Source organism: Micromys minutus (assembly GCF_963924665.1).
Source record: "Micromys minutus genome assembly, chromosome: 20".
NCBI classification, from domain to species: Eukaryota; Metazoa; Chordata; class Mammalia; order Rodentia; family Muridae; genus Micromys; species Micromys minutus.
This window is the reverse complement of record NC_137955.1, coordinates 20,806,032-20,825,110: the sequence shown is the minus strand read 5'-3', so window position 1 is coordinate 20,825,110 and position 19,079 is coordinate 20,806,032. Positions and strand designations below refer to the sequence as shown.

At 38.0% G+C, this 19,079-nt stretch overlaps 1 protein-coding gene across 3 annotated transcripts in view; it reads left to right on the top strand.

Annotated features, from left to right (window-relative positions):
- GHR (growth hormone receptor) overlaps positions 1 to 18,483 on the top strand; it is a 226,002-nt gene extending 207,519 nt beyond the window's left edge. For 2 of the 3 annotated variants that reach the window (XM_080933685.1, XM_080933686.1), the window contains exons 6-10: positions 3,583 to 3,761; positions 8,280 to 8,448; positions 10,440 to 10,530; positions 15,396 to 15,465; positions 15,734 to 18,483. In XM_080933685.1, the coding sequence (XP_080789811.1) occupies positions 3,583 to 3,761; positions 8,280 to 8,448; positions 10,440 to 10,530; positions 15,396 to 15,465; positions 15,734 to 16,696 (1,472 nt within the window). In that variant the 3' untranslated portion in view covers positions 16,697 to 18,483. Of the gene's footprint in view, positions 1 to 3,582; positions 3,762 to 8,279; positions 8,449 to 8,729; positions 8,868 to 10,439; positions 10,531 to 15,395; positions 15,466 to 15,733 lie in introns of those variants that run through there. The other variant, XM_080933687.1, reaches the window with a different exon arrangement.
- Positions 18,484 to 19,079: the final 596 nt, after the last annotated feature.

The window sequence follows — 19,079 nt, the reverse complement described above, 5'->3', positions numbered from 1 at the left end:
GATAGAAGCCAGCAAAAGGGAGTCTGCCTTCCAGAGAGAGGGTCGGAAAACTGTAAGGAGCAGAAAAGATTGTCTCATGGGTTCTAGAGGCTAAATATTTAATGGTCTCCTCCCAGCTGCAGAGCTGAAGCTAAGAGAGAAAGAGGGTGGGTTAGTTGTAAGGACACTGGTTTAAGACCCATGCTTTGTGTCCTCACCCCTATTGGTAGCTAGCCTTTATGTGACTCTCACTGAGCTCCTTCATGCATGTTGAGTATACAGGATACAGTCAAGTAGTGGGATTGGGCAGTTCAAAAATAATTGCAGGACAATGTACCATAAGACAATATGGCAGGTCCCGGACTTGTGTTTGGATGCATAAAAACAAAGTAGTGATCAAATGCATAAATGACCTGCTATACTGTAAGAAGAGGTGCTACCCCAACTGAACTCTAATAGTTCAGCTACCTCATATGTGTGAATGAGAGTTACCAAGAGTCACAGACCTTCCAGAAACATCAGTTGTAATGGTGACAAAAAAAAAAAGAAGAAGAAGAAGAAGAAGAAGAAATATTAAAGGACTCAACAGCAATTGCATAGACCTAACTGCCCCCTGTGGAGGGAGTGGGGCTTGACCTTACTGCCAAAGTTATATTTGCATGTATTTAAATGAGGAACTAACTAACCCAGATACTGTCTAAGATACTGACTTAATGGTCATAAGAGAGAGGCTCTATTACAAATCCCATTAAACAGATACTGCAACTGAGACTCAGAACTGTTAAAGAAAGTGACTTAGCCATTTGTGTTGATAGACTGAAGCAGGGACAAACTAGAGCCCATAGAAGACTTTGATAGTCACATGAAAAATGACTAAAAGAGTCACAATGGTAGCACAGAGAAAAGAAGAGGGACCGGGTTAAATAAAAGTCTACGGTGACCCTGGTACATTCTGAGAAGAGATACCAGTGGCCTGAATCCACAGTTGACTCATGCATTGTACATATATTGTCCTTCACAGGGCTGCTCTTTGGATTTAGATGGCATGATAGATTAGTTAGATGTTTGCCATTCATTCATTCAGTTCACTCTGAAAATACCATGTCCTTACCTTGGGCCAGGCAGTGTTCCATGTGCTGAGAAAGAAAATGTCTACCTGGTGGTATTAAATCCCAATGAGGGTGGAAAGGGCCAGTGCCATACAGAAATGCTGAGCAAAAAGCTCCAGGGTGTAGGAGAGGCTGCAGCATTAAGTCAGGTTGGGTGGATTGGTTTCCCTGACGACAGGTTCAACTGAGAAAAGAACACACCTGTAAGTTGCTGAGAGAAAAGCATTTCAGCAGGAAGGCAAAGGTGACAACTCTGAGATGTAAGCATGCCTTTTGCATGAAGCACGCAGCAGGCTGCAGAGGACTGGCACAGACTGGGAGGGACGGGAGAGGAGTGGGAAGAGATTTGAGTCATTTTTAGGCTGTTATAATGGCTTCTCTTTGGAGTGAGATAGAAAAGCTGGGATGGTTTTTGGTGATTGCTGTGATGCTCTAACTTAAAAGGTAAGAGGATGCTGTATCTTTGGGTTGTGTGGAGATTAAGACTGGAAGAGAGGGGACAAAGATCTGAGGAGCAGGGCAGGGGCTAACACAAGTGAAAAGGAATAATTCTATTTTCAGATAGAAGCTGACAGAACATATGGTCCCGACAAAAAGATAAGAGTCCATGGTTTATTACTCAGGAGTAATTGGAAGGTTAAGGTGGAAGATGAGAGAGGAGCAGACAGATGTTGGGCAGGGAGACCAGAAACTTTTTCTGCATGCATTGTTTCAAGTACTCTTAAATATCTTCAAGGAATTGTCAGCTAAGGCTTGTAGGATGACAGTTTCCAAAACATACTTTAATAAGTGTACTCAAATGTTTTAACCTCTTCTTAAGCCTATCACCCACCAGAAGTAGTAGAAAAGCGAGGTTAACAGGACAAAGGAGGATGTGGAGGGTTCCAATTTCTTCTTCTGGCCTCTGCTGGTGTTCATTCGTGTGGAATATGTGTGTACATGCAGATTAACACTCATACACATAAAATAAAATATAAACTTAAAAATATGAGGAAAGAGATGTTCATGAAGTTAGAAGGGGTCATAAAATAACAGGAGAGTATCTTGTGGAGGAGGACAAATGGAAGACCGTGAAACTTGAAAGCAGAGGTAGAGATCATGTTCTTGGGGGAAGGGACAAGCAAATAGAAGACTCTAGGCAGTGAAGAAATCCAATGAAGATGAATAAAAAGAATGTACACTAATACATACATGTGAAAATATCATAATGAGTATACTACTTCCTATGCTAACTTTAAAAAGTCAATTGAAATGCAAATACACACTCACAACTAGTCACTTAAAAAAGTTAAGCCTGTGGCTATTCCTAAGTTCCTAACAAATCCAGGAAAAAGTAGTTCTGCTGTTGGATTGGACTATGCCGCTTGAACACCCTTCAAATTAATTCTTAAATGTATTCATGTATATATGAAATTAATATTTTTAAATGAGAAAAATCTTTATGTGTTAAAAAAGAAAATATTTATGTGACAGTGCCCATAACATTCCTTTCCATTATAGGTAGGTCAGTGCAAGAGTTTCTCTCTTTGTCTCAATAAAAGCTCCTTGTAACATGTATTTGTAGGCTTTTTTGTGGTTAATTCCAGGGATCCAAACTTTCTAAGTAGCTATTTACATTTGTTAAGAAATAAATTAAAATTGAATTCTGTATCTTCAAGCATTTTCAGAAGGCCTATCCATCAACACTTTGCTTGAGACATGGCAAAACTTAGATAGAAATTTAAGTTTTGGAATCTATACTTGTCTTTTTCATCCTTCATGAAACTGTGTTCTTTATGGTCCTCATAAAAATACAAAGATATTTCTAAGAATATAAGAGAGGGTTACTAGCAGAAACTGAGCAGAATGCAGTCTCAAACTGCTTACTTGACTGAATCATCAGTCATAGGGGCATAATGCCTTCTTCCTTATGACTAAGAAACAAAATAGGATGGCAAGGAAGAAAGAAAAACTGGAAAGCAAGTGCAGAGGGCTCAGGGACTGGACTGTAGCAACACAGGGATGCATAAAGAAAGGCCCTTCTTCAGTTCATTCGTGGTTTGGAGGGGAAAATCCTCTGCTTCCTGTAGTGGGCCATATTTAAAAAGTGAAGTCTTTTTGATTCTCTACTTCTTCATTTTTTTTATTTTTGTTCTTATTTATTTGTTCGTTTGTGTTTGTGTGTATGTGTGTGTGTGAGTGCACCAAAATCCTAAAATATGAATGTTATTAGAGTTAAAGAAATATGTAAAATAACAACTCCTTCAGTGAGTTTCAGATTTGAGACTTAAAAAGAGAATGGGAGGAGCTTTTATAAATATTTATTTTTTAATGAAACACTGTCCCTACATTTAGAAAAAATGTTACTCCGTTTAAAGTAGAGTTCTAGTGATGTGGATTGTTGGAAGAATTAGGAGTGTGGTGAAAATGAATGAAGGGATCTAGTCTCTGAGGGAAACTGACTATCGCTATCAAGAGTGTTTCTCTGGGGACTGATTCTCCATTGAATTTACAGTACAACCTGACCCACCCATTGGACTCAACTGGACTTTACTAAACATCAGCTTGACCGGGATTCGTGGAGACATCCAAGTGAGTTGGCAGCCACCACCCAGTGCAGATGTCCTGAAAGGGTGGATAATTCTGGAGTATGAAATTCAGCACAAAGAAGTAAATGAAACAAAATGGAAAGTGGTAAGAGTCACTTCCTCCTACACTTTGACTTTTCTTCTTCCTAATTCGATAATCACTTTCTTATTTGTAATAACCTAGTTTCTTCTTTCTTTTCACCCTAGTACCTCATGCCCAAGTTGTGTGCCTTATACGTTGTTATTAAAGGAAGATTGATATCATCTTAATACCTTAAAAGTCTCTAAGACAACAAATACTAATGTAAATCTTCCATGTAGATATACATTGGGAGAAGAAACCCATTTTCCTAATCATCTTTGGTGTTCAGATTAACCATAGAGTGAAGTTGAAGACTCACTACTCTGCTATCTTTAGAGATGTGGCTGAACTTAACTAGGATCATGATCAAGGTTGATAGCAGGCTATGGCCAAATATCATCCCATGATTTTAACTGCTGCTGTTTATAAGACCTTTATTAGTATCTGTCTTTGGGTATCTCCAGAAAAGAGGCATAAAGAAGGAATTTACTCCACAGAGGTTTTTAGAAAGATGTTCTTTCACAGACCTCAGAGAAAATCAAGCTGAGAGGCCACTTCATAGGGGAGAAGAAAGCAAATTGGCCTGTGATCTTCTCACTTCCCTGCCAAGCACTTGGGAACTCGGCACTGAGATAAATTCCGCATGGCACACAACAAGAGGGGAAACAGGATTACCATGCCATTCCAAATATAACTAATTCTAAATCAGTCTAACCACAGCCACAGCCCTGGCCAAGCCAAGCAGCTGCTGGATAGGCATGAGGTTGTACCCAGCACCCTGCCAGGGTTCACTCCCCAAATTTTGAGACACGAGGTTCTGTCTATTCAGTGTAGCAGCAAAAAAAGAAGCCAATTTTGTCATTAGCAGAGAATACAACTTGGGCTGCCTCAAACAGCTACCTCTTCTGTTCAAGGTCCTTTTTTTCTGAACCATTCTAATTTAGATATCTGGTTTATAACTTGGTACCAAAAAGGGGCTGGTTGGATGTTAATTCAAACATGGCTTTTCAAACCCGAGTCATTAATCAAACATTTATTTACCAACCAAGTATAGAAACAACTACTCTGCACAAGGTACCAAGGGCACCTGAGGCAGCAATTTTAAAAATGAGAATCATGTACCTCTGAGGACTCTTGAGACCATTGCAAGGGAGCAGATGAGGTCAACACTAATTTCACACTAATAACGTGTTTGTGACATAGTAGAAAAACAGTGGTAAGAAAACTGCTACCTCTTGGCATGATTCAAGGAAATGGTCCCATTGTTTACCAACAGTCACATTGTGAAGATCACATTGAAGGCTGGGGCTGTTTCAGAGGAGCCTCTGTTTAACTCTCAGTCTTGGAGTGTAACACTGTCTACGTTTCTGTGTGGCACATGGAGAGCACACACTGTACTCATCTACGTTCCAAGGTAATGATGGGTCCAAACACTTAAATGATTCAGCAAGTGGACTAGCAGCTCTTTTGCATGAAGCACAAATTTTATCCGAAGGACAACACTGTCAAAGATTTCTCAAGAAAAAGTTTACACTTCTAGGGAACATCTGACAATGTTTGCACCAAGGATAAATTTAAACTTTCAGGCAGAACATAGAATTTTTGAAAATGTATACCTATAACCATGATTTGCTAGCCTTCCGACATACAAAGACTTACTCCTAAAGGATCCATGTGATATTAGCAAAAGTGGTGGTTTTATACACTAATTATATAATTGTATATGTGTAATAATTATCATCATTAATTATCATGTTAATGATGTTTTGAAATGTTTATATGTGGTAAGATGGTTCAGCAGAGCTATTCATGGATGTATTTTTCCACAGATGCTTTTGAACTGACAGTTCCAAATCTACTCTCCTGTGCATATTCCAATATATCCCATTTTTCCCCATTTGTTCATCAATGGGCTCAGGCTGATTCATATTTTGGCTACAGTTATCATGATCAGGCAAATGTATCTTTAACATACTGATCATATTTCCTTGGGATATAAATTATTAATAAAAATCACTAGATTATATGGTAACTTTAGTTTTTATTATTTGAATAACTTCCATACTCTTTTCCATAGTTACTGTACTATTTTAGTTCCTATAAACAAGTTAGAAAAGCCATCAATAGTCCTACCCTGCCGTGAATGTTTCAAGATGCTGGTCAGGAAGGATAAGCCACTGGAAGTAGTAAGAATATTAAAGGAATAACTAACTATTTTCCACTTAGATTTAAAGCCTTCTACACAAGCAGTAAATACACTGAATATTATGGGGGGGGGGGAGAACTAGTATACCTACTCTAAGTTGGGGAGGGAGAGAAGTACTGGATGTTTAAGGAAAGAATGAGAGGTGAGGGGTAGGTTTGATCAAAATATAGGAGAGACTTATGAATAATAAATAGGATTTTTCTCAGTTTATATTAGTTGGTCATTGGAGGCCAAAGTTCACAATTAAATAAAACACTTTTTAAAAGCATGTTTTCTGTCAATCCTTTTCAATATTTTTCTAGTCTCACTTTCATCTGTTCCTGCTCTCACTCCTGCCGCCCCCTCTCTTCCTTCTGCTTTCTTTGGGATCGGTTTGCACTGTTTCTAGTTCCTAGAGGTCTGATGTTTGGTCCTTGTTTGATGCAGTTGGAAGTTCCCTCAGAACACTGAAAGGCAGTATAGAAAGACAGAGATGGGAGGGACCAACCGTGGGTTAACTTCCTGGGCTCCCTATAGGTTATTTACAATTGTTATTGAAATCTATAAATAATACCAATGACAATGGCTGAGAAACCAGGCCTTGCTCCAAGCATGAAACCCAAGCTTTCAAAACTATTTAATGAAAAACAAGAACATTGAAAATTCAGAGTACCGCTCCAAAGAAAACATTTTAGACATACAAATTCTGCATACAGAGGCTCCTGTAAGGAGACCTACCCCTGTCATAGACACAAAGGGGGAAAGAGTACTTTGTGCATGGAAAACAACTGGGGTGAAAACAAATTTGTTTCAGATGTTGAGGTGAAGCTTCTAACTTAATAAGACAAACCATGGGTTTATTTATGTGGAAAGCTATGCTGCTGAAAAGGTGGGTACTCCACTTTCTTTATTAACAGGAACTAAGTATCCCACTCAAAACATGCAAAAACACATCAAGCACCATGTACATTAAGTGTTTGACTTAGAGCAGTGGTTTTCAACATTCCTAATGCTGCACAGTTCCTCATGTTGTGATGATTCCCCAAAGAGAGAATTATTTTTTTGCTATTCCATAACTCTAATATTGCTACCATTTTGAATCATAATCTAAATATATGCTATGTGACCCCCACTAACTTACAGGAAAGTGTTGTGATAATGTAGACCTTGGATCTGTCTCTCTAATAGCAACATCTTAGAATGCTAACTCTCTACTCTCACTTCCTTTGACTGGGGAGAGAGAGAATATCCTAAGTTTCAAAACTCAGTGCTCAGGGTATCTAGTGGCTTTCTGTCATGTGTATTTTCTTGGGGAGATGTGACTATCTAGTCCCTCTAGATAGAGTACCAATGACCAGTCAACAAAACTGTTTCACCTAATCCTAGGTTACAGAACCAGCAAGGTTATTCAATGCCGAAAGGAGAATGCATGAGGTTTACTTACAGGAGTACCTTTGACTCAAACAGCTACACTCACAGTAGACAGGATGACTCACAAAGAATACGTCCCTGCTGCTGTCTGTGAAGCTCACAGGACGCTCAGCTGATCGGACAGTTTCCTCTTCTCAGCAACAGTTGTTCTGTGCATGACTTTATGGAAGGGCCTTGTGAATTATTTAGGTTTCAGAAACTTCCAACCTTTGCTGACTTCCAAAGAAAGTCTGAAGACCCTCCTTCCAGAAGAGAGTGTTTCTGTTCTGAGGAAATGGCTATCTCACATTTTTCTATGCAGATTCTTGAGCAAAAGACTGTTCTGAGGCAGGTTTAAGGCCTCTGGAGTAAATAAAGTATGTAGCTGCTTTCAGTAAAATCATTGGGCAGTTCAAGACAACTATGGTATTTCTAGAACCGTTTCAAATTCTGTGATTATTAATAAATGACTACGATCTAGATTTTTCAAGGAATACATATGATTTGCTTGTGGCCATCCTTTGTTTGGGTGTGGGAATTTGGGGTTTCCTGTTCTAATATTGCTCTATACAAAACTATAATGTCCCAGATAAGGAACATACCGATGTTCTTCTTGCATCTCTGCCATGCCTAAGTCTATAATAACTTAATCTTAGTCGATTATTCAAGAACCTAATTCAAACACATGGCTGCAGTTTTAAGCAAATGTATAGCTTTGGGTTGATACTAAAATAAATCTGAGAATTATCATTTTAACAAAATTGTTCTTTACATAATTCATCTCAGTCTATCTTATTGGATAGCCAATTCCTTCTGGGCATGTTAAAATATTACTCACTTTCTAGAAAGCCAGTTTGAAGAGAAAAGGGAGAAAAAAACACTTGAAGAATATGAGCATCAAGTTGTTGATGACTGAGGCGATATGTTTTTACATTTTGTCTTGAAAGATTGGCTCTATATGGTCAACATCAGTTCCACTGTATTCTTTGAGACTGGATAAAGAGCATGAAGTGCGTGTGAGATCCAAACAACGGAGCTTCGAAAAGTACAGCGAGTTCAGCGAAGTGCTCCGAGTAACATTTCCTCAGACGAATGCACTGGCATTATGTGAAGAAGGTAAAGTATATGTGAGTGTCTGTGTATGTGTGTGTGTGTGTGTGTGTGTGTGTGTGTGTGTGTGTGTGTGTAAATGAAAGCTAGCAGGACTCTTGGCAATATATGCTGACATATGCCTCCACTTGTTAGTATGTTGTCTAGGTCAACAAACTCTAGGTTCACATGTCAGGGGCAAGACATTGACGTCACTATCTGTAGAAGATGTTTGCAATGAGAAAGAAACAAAAGGAGGGGCTGGAGATATGGCTCGGTGGTTAAGAGCACTTCCTGTTCTTCTACAGGACCCAAGTTCAATTCCCAGCACCCACATCAAGAGATTGACAACCACCTGTAACACCAGCTCCAGAAGATCTGCCATCCCTAGCCTTCTGGGCACCTGCATTCATGTGCCCATGCACACATACACATAATTACAAACAATAAAATAAAAATTTTAAAAATAACAAAAAGATTTGTTTCCAAATTATTTGATTTAGGAAAGTTTTCAGGGCAGGTGGAAACTCAGAGAGAAAATACAGTGTTTGTCCCTGAACAACAGAATTCCTGGGGAGTTGTGGGGTTTTTTTTTTCTTCTTCTTCTTCTTTGTATGTTTCTGTATTCCCGATTTTTTTCTACAATGTGAGTGTTTTGAATTTGAATTCAGAAGAAATAAATGTATCTAAAGTTTGAAAAAGGAAATGTGGTGCTCATGGGTTTGGGAAAGTGCAGGTGTGATGCCTACTAAGTCATACAGTAAGTCATGTGCTAGTCATATCCCAGGGACACAGGAAGCAATTGGAGCTCCTACACAGGAGAACTGCAGGGAAGAGGTAGGGTTGCTCTGTGTCTGTATTGAAAAGTACTTAGATTCTGCCTCTATGGTAAGAATATTGGAAACCAACCTCAAGGAGACTAGGGGGCATTTAGTCCTAAAAAAAGAGATGGAAGTGTCACAAACAAATTCTCCCATGGCTCATGGAGTATATCAGTATGTGAACAGCCTCAGCACAGTGTACATAAACACACAGTATTAAAGCAATAACAATGTGTTCTGCATGCCTCGGTATATCACAGTGACTCTGGCCTCATAATTTTGATATATCCTCAATGTGGAAACTAACAGATATCATTACAGTTTAAAGTATCAGGTGGACATTATTGACTTAGGTTTAACAAGCAACAGTTTCTTTCTGCTGCTAAAGCCCTGGTGATATTTGATATTTGGACATATGAGAAGCTTATAGGTTTAGGGCTTTGTGCAACGTGTTTGAAACATGTGGTTTTCATTTTGATTTTTTTCCTTTTTTATAATAATTTTATTTTCAATTGTAATACAATTACACCATCTCCCCTTCCCTTTGCTCCCTTCGACCCTCCCGTGCACTACCAACTCCACGATACTGATGGCCATCACTCACTTTTTCTCAGATTTTTGGCATCTTATTCTTTAACTGTTTTACATATATATGTGTAAAATATATTATATAATGTATTTATATATATTTATATTAAAATATGTTATATATGTATATATCTTACACACATAAAAATTATGTGTATATACATATATGTACATGTATATACATATAGGTATATGTATACATATATACATTTATATATGTATATGATTCATATATATAAATATATATGTGCTTAAAAACAGTTAAAGAAAAAGAGGCCAAGAATTTGAGAAAAAGTGGGGAAGTGACCATCAGAGATCACATATACATACATGTATGTATATAAATTATGTATGTATATTAGCATGTATATGTATGAAATATATATATATACATACATATATATGGATGCAATGGACAAGCATGCTTTACGCTTAGAAAAGAAAAATCCCAAGCCATCCTACTATGTTTCCATGGTTATAAAGTGAAACAGTAATTTTTCCATATGAATTCAAATTAACAGATATTTTCAAGTGGGGAAGGGCAGTACAATCTGAACTTTGCTTTGGTTATTCATAATTCTGTTAGTGAAATATTCTTTCCTGTTTTAGATTTCCGGTTTCCATGGTTCTTAATTATTATCTTTGGAATATTTGGAGTAGCAGTGATGCTATTCGTAGTTATATTTTCAAAGCAGCAAAGGTAGGTATGAAACACTCTCTTTAACACGTTTTCACACGTTCTGATTTCCATGTGGACTCCCATGTATTATTTGAAATACTCTCTTGCATAGCCTGAGTGGCCTTCTTAATTAACTCAGAAAATTTTCGTTTCTGGTTTTACCACATCTATACTCAGTCTGTCATGTCCACCTTAGAAAATGGATGGTTAAAATTAAGACGTTTAGGCTCATCCCCTCATATGACTGGACAAGGCAACCCAGTAGGGGGGACAAGGGACAAAAAAGCAGGCAAAAGCATCAAAACCAACCTCTCCTTTCTCTGTTAGGAGTACCACAGAAACACCAAGCTACGCAATTATAACATATACAGAGGGTCTACACTGGACCTACGAAGGCTCTCTGATCACTGGTTCAGTGTCATTGTGCTTCTATGGGTCCAGGTATCCTGACACCTCCGGCTCCTCTTTGGTAGAATTCTATAAGCTCTGCCTAACATGTGATTGTGTCTCTGCATCTGCTTCCACCAGTTACTGAAGGAAGTCTCTCCAGTCTATGAATGAGTATAATACAATATCATTGGGTATCATTTCACTGACTTTTTCTTTTTTTGGCAGTTCTTGTTTGGTTCTATCCTAGCCTCTCTGGGCTTGTGGATTATAGTATGATTTTCCTTTACTTAATATTAATATCCATTCGTAAGTGAGTAGAAACTGTGATTGTCTTTCTGGGTCTAAGTTACCTAACTCAGGATGATGGTTTTCTAGTTAGTTCCATCTACTTGCCTGAAATTTTCATGATTTCATTGTTTTTAACAGATGAGCAATATTCCATTGTATGAATATACCACATTTTCTTTATTTATTCTTCTGTGAAAGGAGCTTTCAGAATGTAAAGAAATTCTATTTTGTGTTCTCTTGGGGCCTGGGGGAGTTGAGTACTGGTGTTTGAACATCTTTGTATCACTTAATTTCCCTGAAACCCTACATTTGTGTCCATGTGATCTTTTAAATCACTTAGAATAACAAAATGCCATTTTTTTTCTCTTGGAACAAAACTTAGAGTGCAGAAAATGTTTTATGCAACATGCAGGAAAAAATATTGCTATCATTTGCCCTTTGTTTGCATTTAACATAGTTTCAACACCATGTGGCATTGTGAGCTTTCTGGGACTGCCACTTTCAAGATTCCAAGACTCAGTTGGTCTTTGCACTGTAAGCCCTGTGTCCTGGGAAATCCCCCAGTTCTGGGATAATTGGTTACTCTAACCAAGCTATTCAGATGAAATCAAGAAGCATCAGTGACTCAACATAGAATATAGGATCAAATGTATGGTAAAGGCTTTTAGTTGTAGTACTAATGCAGCCTTCTCATACCTCAAAATTAGCCACCCTTAAGTAGAGTTTTAGCAAAAGTAATTTGGGTAATGCCAATATTCTTGAGTGTCAATATTGAGAGACTTTAACTGAATGAACTTAATTTTCAGCAGGGTTTCATCATCAATATCATAATGTAAATGAGGAGAAACTCACTGCACAATTTCATTTTGAACTTAGCTTTTACACCAGATTCCTGTTTTGCAAAAACATATACTACAGGGTTTTCAGTTGTTTGAGGAAAGTCAATTTATCTGTAGAATTTTATGTAAGACATGAGTAAGAATAGGGCCAACATAAGTCAAATTAATTGATTTAAGTTCATTAGTCTATAGAGCCAGTGAAATTCCAAATTTTATATGGAACTATAGTAAATAAATTTGCTCTCTATATAAAACTATTCACCAGTAACACCAGACCATTTTGGGTCATAAAAGCTAAGAAAACATGTGAGGTTGTCTACTAACACTAGTTGACAATATATGGAATAAAAATATCATCTTCTCAATAAGTACCATACAAAGATCTATACATTAGCCTCGGTTTTGTTTGTCCAGACTAGATAATCTTCAACTTCTGATCCTCTCGCCTCCAACATTCTCAGTTTTATATTGTGCTAAAAATTCTACCCAAGGCTCCACGCATGCTAGGCAAGCACCACCCCACCTGAACTCAGTCATCAGCCTCTAAATAAAGAGATGTTTTGTTTTCATATTATTACGTAATTTTGGTTAGGAGACAAAGAACTGGTTTCACAGCAATATTTCCATGTATTCATCATCCTGCTTTGCTCTTATTCTCTCCAATTTTCCTCCTCTGCTGGCCTCCTCCTTTTCTGGTTCTCTTTCTTCTCCCAAGCAGAGCCCTCTTTTCCTTTGCCTGTATATACCACATTGTTATCCCTGCCCTCTGCCTTCCTCCAGAGCTCTTCCTCAGCTATCATAGTACCCTTTCCACTTTCTTTTCCTGTATGTGTGTGCCTACATAGTGAAATTTAAATCCCCATTCTGTACCTGAGTGAAATCGTGGTGACACCTGTTTTCCGGCATGTGCCTTGTTTCAGTGAACGGAACAGTCTCCAGTTCCATCCATTTTCCCGAAAATGTGGTTCAATTTTTTTCCTGTGGTAGAATAAATAAATATATGCACCATACTTCCTGAAAGTATATTTTTCTATGAATAATGAGGCTCCCACCAAACTGTAATGTTTACACTCAAATTCAACAGCTTGTGAAATTTGTTCAAAATCTTTACTGCATTCCCATTATCCTGTGGTAAATTGAGTTTTTATTTAAAAAAGAAAAAAATCAATTTCTTTCATTTTCCTACAGAAACCTGTATTGCTATCCGAATTTGCATGTTGTGATAAAAGCACAAAATGAAAAAAAAAAAAAAAAGCACCAACTGGCACAGAACTAACACATGATCCCAAAATGTAAAAAGCTATTTTGTTTTTTTTTTAAATCTTGCTCAAAATCCTAGGGATATTGAGGGCTCCAGGATAAATATGTCTTTTAAATTTTGTGAAAGAACTTTACTCTGTTATAATCCAAATAATTGAAAGTAAAATCCTGCAAGGTTTGTATTGACATTTGCATTTGAATAAAGTAAATTTGGACAGTTTCAACAGGTTAGCTTTTCTCTGAACTTGTTCCCACCATATGACCAACCCAGAGTTACTGATTCATGAAAGAGCTGCACCCCATACAGCAGAAGTGGGGGAATGAGGAACTGTGGGTCCACCCTGAAACGTTGGTGCCTGTTTTGGGGGAAGGAGTTTGCTATAAAGAATGAGAATTTGTGACAATCCTAATCATGGGAGCAGGCGTATCTCTGACTCCTTTGCTGGCTCTTACAACTCTTTTCCTTCTATTGCGTTGCCTTGTCCAGCCTTGATAGAAGGCTTTTGCCTTGGCTTATCTTAGCTTGATTTGAAGAACTGTTCTTTTCTAAAGAGAAAACTAAGAAGGGGTGAGTTCTTAGGGAGAGCAGAGGTAAGAGGAGTTAGAAAGAGTGGAGGGAAGGGAAACCATGGACTGCATTATATGAGAGAATAATATATTTTCGATTTTTAAAAAGTGAACGTAAATGCTAAAATGTGTGCTTAAGCCAGGCTGATCTTCCTGTGCTGTGCATGAGCTGAAGAGCTTCCCTGCTTTCCCAATTGAGGACATGCACAGATTATCGTCTATCATCCTTGATTGATTGAATTGAGGGTTCTCTGTGGCTTAAGATCATCACAACTATGGAAAATTACCAACAAGTGTCAAAATAGATCACATTTTTCAAAAAGGAGACATACATGCCACAAAATGAAACATTAGCCATTGGGAAATCTTTGTTTCATATCATTGCGGTTACTTTGCATGTTTAAACCTTTGAAAGCTTGAAGGATGCATTTATAGATGAAGAAGCAAACTAAAGAACAGCACAGCACAGGACAGACAGCTGGCTTTGGAGCAATCACTCTGGGCCTGAACACCAGCCCTACAAATGGTCTTCATTGGAGTGCAGGGATAGTATCATCTCCCTTTCCTGGTAGTTGAAAGGATTCAATGAAATGTTTAACGGCCTAGAGCTGTAGTTCAGCAACTGAGAGTGTATAGTGTGCTCTTGTAAAGAACCCAAGTTCAATTCCAAGGACCCAAGTTCAATTCCCAGCACCCTCATAGAGTGGCTCGCATCTGTCTGTAACTCCAGCTTCAGGGCATCTGACATCCTCTTCTGCTCTCCCTATGGTACTTCCTCATTCATAGAATATAATCACAGATGGACACATAAAATAAAAATAAAAATGACAAATCTAGAGGGGGTGTTACATGGAAGGGATTCTAGAAAGGGAAACTGGGAGGGGCTGGAGGAATTAAAGGGAAAAGGGGAAAACAATTTTAATTAAAGTATTAGTAATAGATTTTTTTAAATCAGTATTTGAAAGAGAAAATATAAATACATCTTGGTAGTATACATACAAATCTACCTTCATTAGATATGATTCAGATATGTCTATCCTATTTTAAGTGATACATGCAATATCATGTTGCCTAGAAATCATCTTCAATGCTTTTTGGTTACTATGGACTGTGTGATGCGAACTTAGTCCAGCCCATTTTTTTTCAAGGTTGACAATAACTTTGGTTCCATTTTATTGATTGTCTTGTTTTCTATTTGGTGTTACATACTAGCTTTAAAGGCATCTTATTCGTATCTTATTTATAAAGTACATGGAAGATGTCTTGAGACAGACTTAGATTCCTTATTGCCAAGTACTCACCAATAATGCTAAGAAAAAAAGTAAGAGTTAAACTAAATGATCTCAAATTAAGGCCATTAGGTGTTCCCCCCCACCTGGAACTTTTGTTACCTACTTACTGCTTAGAACTCTCCCTCCCCTTCCAATATTCTGCTCATACAAGATATAAGAATGTACGGCCATGTTTTATTTCTACCTTTTTGAGATTAATTTTAAAGATGTAAAGTAAAGATGTAAAAATAACACTTTATTTGTTTCCAAGGATTAAGATGCTGATTTTACCCCCAGTACCTGTTCCAAAGATTAAAGGGATTGATCCAGATCTTCTCAAGGTAACTAAGCCTAAATTGTGGATCATACAATTAAGTAGTACCTAAAGAATACTATCCTCTGTTGAGAAGGTTGGTGATGGTTGGTTGGTTTGTTGTTTGGGTTGGTTGTTCTGTTTTGTTTTGTTGGTGGTGTTGTTTTTTTCTTTGGGGCTTTTTTTTTTTTTTTTTTTTTTGGTTTATGTTTTGAAATCTCAGTGCATCCTATTTAAAATTATATAACGATTTTGAGTTGCTCTTCATAGATCTCCACTTTCTCTCTGCCTCACAGGAAGGAAAATTGGAGGAGGTGAACACCATCTTAGGCATTCATGATAACTACAAACCCGACTTCTACAATGATGACTCCTGGGTTGAGTTCATTGAGCTAGATATTGATGACGCAGATGAGAAGACGGAAGGGTCAGACACAGACAGACTTTTAAGCGATGACCATGAGAAATCGGCTGGGATCCTTGGAGCAAAGGATGATGATTCTGGACGTACCAGCTGTTATGACCCTGACATTTTGGATACTGATTTCCACACCGGTGACATATGTGATGGTACCTCGGAGTCTGCTCAGTCGCAGAAGTTGAAAGCAGAAGCTGATCTCTTGTGCCTTGACCAGAAGAATCTGAAGAACTTGCCTTATGATGCTTCCCTCTGCTCTCTGCACCCCTCCGTTACCCTGACAGTGGAGGACAAGCCACAGCCACTTCTGGGCAGCGAAACTGAGTCAACCCACCAACTTGCCTCTGCACCAATAAGCAATCCCGTGTCACTGGCAAACATTGATTTTTATGCCCAAGTAAGTGACATTACACCAGCAGGTGGTGTAGTCCTTTCTCCAGGCCAAAAGAGTAAGGCAGGGATAGCCCAGGGCAATACCCAGCCGGAGGTGGCCACGCCCTGCCAAGAAAATTACAGTGCCTACTTCTGTGAGTCAGATGCCAAAATGTGCATCGCTGCGGCCCCTCACATGGAGGCCACATCATGTGTAAAACCAAGCTTTAATCAAGAGGACATTTACATCACCACAGAAAGCCTTACCATTACTGCCCGGATGTCCGAGACAGCAGATACTGCTCCAGATGTTGAGATGCCTGTCCCAGACTATACCACGGTTCACACCGTGCAGTCTCCAAGGGGCCTTATACTCAATGCGACTGCTTTGCCTTTGCCTGACAAAAAGAAGTTTCTCTCCTCGTGTGGCTATGTGAGCACAGACCAACTGAACAAAATCATGCAGTAGCCTTTCCTCTCTTTAATGGCAAAGAAATGCCTGGACATGAACGCTTAAACCAAAACTATGTTTTAAATCTGTGTTGGGAGAGCGCGAGAGTGAATGTGGATTCTAAAATACACCTTTTCTGGAAATGTCGAAACCATAGCAAAACGTGGAAAATCGAGAATACGTAATCAGATACTCCCATTGTGAATTTTAAATATTTTAAAGAATTGTCTTTGAAAGACTGTTTAGTGGCAGTGATTGTCTGTACTGTGGGTCTTATTTTGTGATACTAAGTATTAAATAGCTATTTTTTTTATATATGTAGATCATGCTTTTTGAAAAAGCAAACCAACCAGGTAGCTTTTGCAGTTCAGGAAATTGAATGCAGATTATAACACAGGCTGATTTCTTTTCCTTTTTAAATAACTGGGAGCTAAAACTCTAGGGGAGAAGGTAAAAGTAGTTTGGATATGCAAAACATTTATTTTGACATGAAATTGATAAAGATATTTTTAATAATTTACACTTGAAGCATGAGTATTTTATAATACACTACACATATATTGTAGTTCACATCAATCTGTCTAAGGATGTAGCAACTACAGTGTAAAGAGGGTTTAACGCTTTGGTCAATGACCCAAAAGAAAAACAAACAAGTTAGATTTTTACAAAGCCCTTTTTATAACTCTCAAAACTTCTTAAATCTAAAAATGTCTAGTAACCTGCATTACTGGAACAAACCCATTTTAAATTTGTAAACGAATATTTTTTTCAATTCTGAAAACTTTAATGTTTTTAATACAGATTAACATAGCATGTACCAAACAGTAACAGAAGTCATAATAGTGGAAGAAACACTCTATTCGCCAAATTTCCATTCAAGCCATGAGACTCATATAGGAGAAGTAGAAGTGTTGTGGTGTGGTAGGTTTAGAGAGCCCAGGGGTCAGGAAGAGGAGGCTCTCACTGAAACACAGCTTGGTTTTTATAGTGACCTAAGAATTAGTGCATACAGGCAGAAGCTTCACATGTGTGAAATTCAATCGCAGATGGGTAAAGTGAAGCAGGTTCTAGCACAGGAAATTAAAGACCTAAATCTTTGTTTCTCAGTCAGACACATACTTTTAATTCAGGGAGAAAAGGGACAGAATAAATGACTTCCCAGCCACAGAGCACACCTCAGAAGTAATTAAAGAAGTAACAGAAACCTTGTCATCAAACCTTTGGTAAGATGTATTTTAAATAGTAAGCAGTATTTCATTGCTTCTTACCCTCCCAGGAAGACTGATCTCAAATAAGGTAGAAAAACATACAATATAAAAATCACTTTTTGATTCTGAAAAAAACATAAACATAGTTCTTTGGGTCAGACCCCCAAAAGATTTATGGGAGAAAGAGGACTCTCAGCCAACTGAAGAATACTTCTCGTTTTAAGTATTTTTTTAGATGCTTGAAATTTTAAAATTATCTGTAACTTTAATGGCATTTACCATTTTGCCAAGACCTTTGTGGGGAAACAAGCTTAATGTTTAGTGGTTTTAAAATCTCTTTTGTACAGAAGAGACAGTGAAAAATCTCGCCTTGGGTGTTTAAGGTTCACCGTGTTACTTTGTAATAGATTTTTCTGCTACCTTGCTGCTATGGTTTCTCCAATGGCTACATGATTTAGTTCATATGAAGTATCATCAACTTAGAATCTATTCAGCTTAAAGATGTGTGTTTTGATGAGCTATCTTACCATTTCACCATAGGCTGACCACATTTCTATAGCCAAAAATAGCTAAATACCTCAATCAGTCCCAGAATGTCATTTTTTTTTTTTTTTTTTTTTTTTTTTTTTTTTTTTTTTTTGGTACTTTGCTGGCCACACAAGCCATTGTTCACCGTATGACTAGGTGTGTCCCGCAGTTTATATTTACCTTTCTTTTATGTCTGTGGATTTTTCCCTTCAAGGTTCAATAAATTTATTTTCTTGGACTTCTGATCATGTGTTTCTATTTCTTCACTAGTGTTTCTCCACCATGAAGCTCCCTCACCCAGACTGTGTACTGAGACAAGCAGTAAAGGACTTAGCAGAGTTCATTTAAATAAATCATCAAGTAGTGGGTCACAAAGCAGCAGAAGGGCAGGGTGTGGTTAAGATATTACTTTTCTTTTATGGACTGTGTCTTCTCCTTAGGGTACCACTCATGAAGACAGAGACTTACAGAGTCATGCTTTGAACACATCCTAAAAGTTAAATGCTGTGTCCAAGCTGATGTGGAGTTGTGGGAAATGGAAAGAGGGACATGTTTGGCATTGTCTCTAAGCTATATTACTAGCTTGTGAGTGTGTTAACTGGGATCGGGAAGACAGGTTCTCCCTGGACTCATGTATTGGCAGAGTTTTTTCTTTCGATGACCTG